This window comes from Apium graveolens, chromosome 1 (assembly GCF_009905375.1).
Source record: "Apium graveolens cultivar Ventura chromosome 1, ASM990537v1, whole genome shotgun sequence".
In the NCBI taxonomy this organism is placed as follows: domain Eukaryota; kingdom Viridiplantae; phylum Streptophyta; class Magnoliopsida; order Apiales; family Apiaceae; genus Apium; species Apium graveolens.
In genome coordinates, this window is record NC_133647.1 from 98,807,101 (window position 1) to 98,811,445 (window position 4,345).

General features: G+C 36.7%; 2 protein-coding genes across 2 annotated transcripts; both read left to right on the plus strand.

The window, feature by feature from the left end:
* Positions 1-404: 404 nt before the first annotated feature.
* LOC141691203 (uncharacterized) lies at positions 405-989 on the plus strand. The gene has a single exon (XM_074495962.1). The coding sequence runs from the start codon at positions 405-407 to the stop codon at positions 987-989; it is 585 nt and encodes a 194-aa protein (XP_074352063.1).
* A 1,408-nt stretch (positions 990-2,397) lies between these two features.
* On the plus strand, positions 2,398-2,766 carry LOC141691254 (uncharacterized). Its single transcript, XM_074496005.1, has one exon. It carries the CDS (start codon positions 2,398-2,400, stop codon positions 2,764-2,766), a length of 369 nt encoding a protein of 122 aa, XP_074352106.1.
* Positions 2,767-4,345: the final 1,579 nt, after the last annotated feature.

The following is a 4,345-nucleotide window of genomic DNA, read 5'->3' on the forward strand; positions in this document are numbered from 1 at the left end:
AGTTTTAAATTTGGAGGAAACTTTGGGAAGAATGCTGGAAATCAGAACCAGAAGTTTCAGAAGTTCAAGCCCGGGAACAGAAATCAGAAGAATCGTTTCCAGAAGATGGGACAACCAGTAAAGGACAATAGACACCAGATTCAGGAGTGCAAGAATTGTGGAAAGCGACACCCAGCGAGGTGCAATAAGCTGAATGTGACCTATTTTAAGTGCAAATAGAGAGGACACTACTCAACGGAATGCCCAAGCGGTACCGGAAAACCAGAGATGACATGTTTCAAGTGTGAAAAGGTAGGCCATATAGCAAGGAAATATAAGGATCCTGTTCCGAAGGAGAATGTGCTTATGCCGGACCACTACCCCCAGGAGCACCAACAGCCCAGCCAAGGGCTAGAACATTCAACATGACCATAAAAGACGTGGTACAGAATGCGGATGTGGTAGCAGGTACGCTTGCTATAAATTCAATAGAAGTCAAAGTGTTAATGGATTCTGGAGCTATTAGATCTTTTAGTGCTGAAAGTGTTATTGATAGATTAAAGTGCATTGCGTATCCTCTTGAACCTAATTTGATTATAGAAGTAGCAAATCAAGAAAGAGTTACTGCCAATAGAATTTATCCCAATTGCGATATGATTATAGAAGGTCAACACTTTTCTGTTGACTTAATACCTTTTAAGCTAGGAGAATTCGACATTATATTAGAGATGGATTGGTTGTCAAACCACTATGCGCAAATCGAATATAAAATCAAGAAAGTGAAGTTGAGAACTAAGGATGGAGTTGAAGTGATATTTAGAGGGAAGAAGCAAGAAAGGAAGTTTCTAACGACTATCCAAATGAAGAGATTGTTACGAGAGGGATGTGAAGCGTATTTGGTTCATGTAAAGGACATAGAGGCGGAATCTTTAAGAATTGGGGATATTCCGGTAGTTAAAGAATTTCCTGGTATGTTTCCAGATGAATTACCTGGACTACCTCCAGATTGAGAGATCGAATTCATGATTGATTTGGCTCCTGGAACGGAACCAGTTTTGAAAGCTCCCCATCGAATGGCGCTTGTCAAGATGAAGGAGTTAGCGATGCAATTGCAAGAATTGATGAACAAAGGAGTAATTCGATCGTGTGTATCCCGTGGGGTGCACCGTTACTATTCGTAAAGATGGAAGCATGAGATTGTGTATCGATTATCGTGAACTGAATAAGTTGACTATTAAGAATAAGTATCCTACGTATGATTTGGAATTAGCAACAATAGTGTTTGCTCTTAGGATTTGGAGGCATTATTTATACGGAGAAAAGTGTGAGATTTATACCGATCACAAGAGCTTAAAGTATAACTTCACACAGAAAGAACTAAACATGAGGCAACGGAGATGGTTGGAATTGATTAAGGATTACGACTGTACAATAAGTTATCATCCCGGGAAGGAGAATGTTGTAGCGGACTCGTTGAGCCGCAAGGAAAGGTTGAATGTGTTGACATTTCAGTCAGAAATTTTGGAAAAGATTCGATGTTGTCAAGGACAAGTGATGAATCACGAAAAGGACAAATTGTCAGGAGAAGAGGTGGGAGCTCAAAAGGATGAAAAAGGAATATATCGCGTTGGCTCGCGTATTTGGATTCCTAACGTTGAAGAACTAAAGCACGAGATTTTGCACGAAGCGCATAACTCGAGATTTTTGATCCACCCTGGAAGTATGAAAATGTACAAGTATTTGAAAGAAAGTTATTGGTGGCCAAACATGAACAAGGAAATCGCGGAATGGATAAGTAAATGTTATACGTGTCAAAGAGTGAAAGCGGAACATCAACGGCCGAATGGATTGCTTCAAGCACTGGATATACCTGAATGGAAATGGGAGCATATCGTGATGGATTTCATGGTAGGATTGCCAAAGAACAAGTGTAATCACGATGTGATATGGGTAATAGTTGATCGACTGACAAAATCAGCATATTTCTTACCAATCAATGAAAGATTCTCATTGAAAAAGTTGGTCAAGCTATACTTAGATGATATCTTAATGTATCATAAAGTACCAGTGTCTATCGTATCTGATAGAGATCCGAGATTTAACTCGAGATTTTGGTGACAATTTCATAATCATTTGGGAACGAAGTTGAAAATGAGCACCGCGTATCATCCGCAGACAGACAGAAAAAGCGAAAGGACTATTCAAATGATCGAGGATATGTTGAAAACTTGTGTATTGGATTTCAAAAGAAATTGGGATGACCATTTGCCGTTGATTGAATTTTCCTACAATAACAGTTATCACGCAAGTATCGGCATGCCGCCCTATGAAGTGTTGTATGGAAGAAAATGCAGATCCCTTACCTATTGACATGAAGTTGGTAAGTGCAAGCTGTTAGGCCCAGAGTTAGTGCAATAAATGAAAGAGAAAGTGGAAGTGATTCACAAAAGGCTGATAGCTGCTCAAGATCGACAAAGAAAGTATGCAGACCAGAGTCGAAAGGATGTGCTATTCAAACCCAGAGACAAAGTATTGTTAAAGATATCTCCATTGAAAGGTCTATCCAGATTCGGGAAGAACGGGAAGTTGAGTCCAAGATATATTAGACCCTTCGAGGTGTTAAGGCAAGTCGGAAAAGTGGCATACGAGTTAGCGTTACCTCCGCAAATGCAACATCTTCATAATGTATTCCAGGTGTCTTTATTGAAAAAGTATAATACTGATGCAGGTCCCGTGATCGAGTTAGAACTAGTGGATATTCATCAAGATCTTTCATATATGGAATAACCGATGCGAATCTTAGACCGAAAAGAGAAAGCGCTTAGAAATAACGTGGTGCCTTTAGTTAGAGTTTCGTGGAGAAATCCTAAGATAGAGGAATCGACTTGGGAATTAGAAAGTGAAATGCGAGAGAAGTATCCTCATCTATTTGTTTAGACTAGATTCTGAGGACAGAATCCTTTTAAGGGGGTAGATTGTAGCGACGTGATTAAGTTAATAAAGTATAATTTTGTGTTGTAATTGTGAATTATGTGATTAAATAAAAGGGTAAATGATTTTGTGTTAATTGTTGTTGTTGTATAATAACATCTGCGAATGTAAAGAAACTCGTTCCAGTTTGATGAGTCAGCTTAGGGATTAAGTTGTGTCGTCGGGCCGTCAAGATGAATGAAACCGTGTTAAAAAAGGGATGAAAATATTTAAAAGTGTGAATATGAAATATATGTGGTGATCCTATGTGTTTACATACGGTTTGATGTGTGCATGTTCGAATTCGAGATCGGTTTTATTTTTAAATATTTTTAAAAGAAATTTTAAGGATTTTATTGATCATAAAACATTTTTATAAAATTATAGAAATCTGATTAAGGTATGAAATTTGATTGGATGGTTTCAAAATAGTCCAAGGGACTTTTAAAAATAATAGTTGAATTTATTTTGAGGACTTGAGATTTTAAAATTATTTTATAGAGTTTAAATTCTTTTATTTGGATTTATTTGTAAAATCCATAACATATTATTTATGTGTTCAAAAATTCATTTAAAAATACCAGTGAAGAGCTAATTTTATGTTATTTATTTTAAAAATGGGATTAAGTATATTTTCTGATATTATGAGGATGTTTTATATTTTACTAAAGAGATTTATAGATTTGCAATTGGAAAAGAAAAAGAAATTCAGAATATTAATTGCAAATTAACCATTCTACCCTTGAGTGTATATATAAATACACCACCCCCCCCCTTTTCTTTTCTTCTTCACCCCGGTTGTCTCTCTCACTCTCTCGAACTCCCTCTCTTCTCTCTCTTCGTTTCGGATAGCGGAGGCATTCAGGCTAGGGAAGGGAAGGATATTCTGGGTGGCATTAGCTCAGTACCCGTCAAGCAAGAAAGCAATTTAAGGAAACTAACTATGCCTTCTCATATAATTTGAATAAAGAGAGGAAATTATTGATGCCATGATAAAGGAGTGAATCTCTATAGCGATTGTGTTAAACCCTGATTTTACTCTTTGTGATAACTTAATATTGATCCCCGATCTAACCTTTATAGTAATCCTATTGATTCGTACCCTGATTAACTTATTATTCCCTTTGTTATCTTATGATTTCATAAACCTTAAAAGAACCTTTATGAATTCCCTTATATAATGTCTTGATCAATTTGAATTCTTCAATAACCTATGAACCCTGGCATGTGTTGATCTTTGGAACTATTCTAACTTGGAACTAGTACACCCTACTTATCATTTGATCCAGTTCCTTATTATTGATCCGTGTTTACGTTTGATTCGTTCACTTCCCTTGGAATCTTAATTTGAACTTAAGAATGATTTTCGACTTGAATGAGTCCAAATGATTTCACA

What these genes read in the sequence shown, in the direction of transcription:
- LOC141691203 (XM_074495962.1), top strand. Translation starts at nt 405, where the DNA reads ATGACCATAAAAGACGTGGTACAGAATGCGGATGTGGTAGCAGGTACG.
- LOC141691254 (XM_074496005.1), top strand. Translation starts at nt 2,398, where the DNA reads ATGAAAGAGAAAGTGGAAGTGATTCACAAAAGGCTGATAGCTGCTCAA.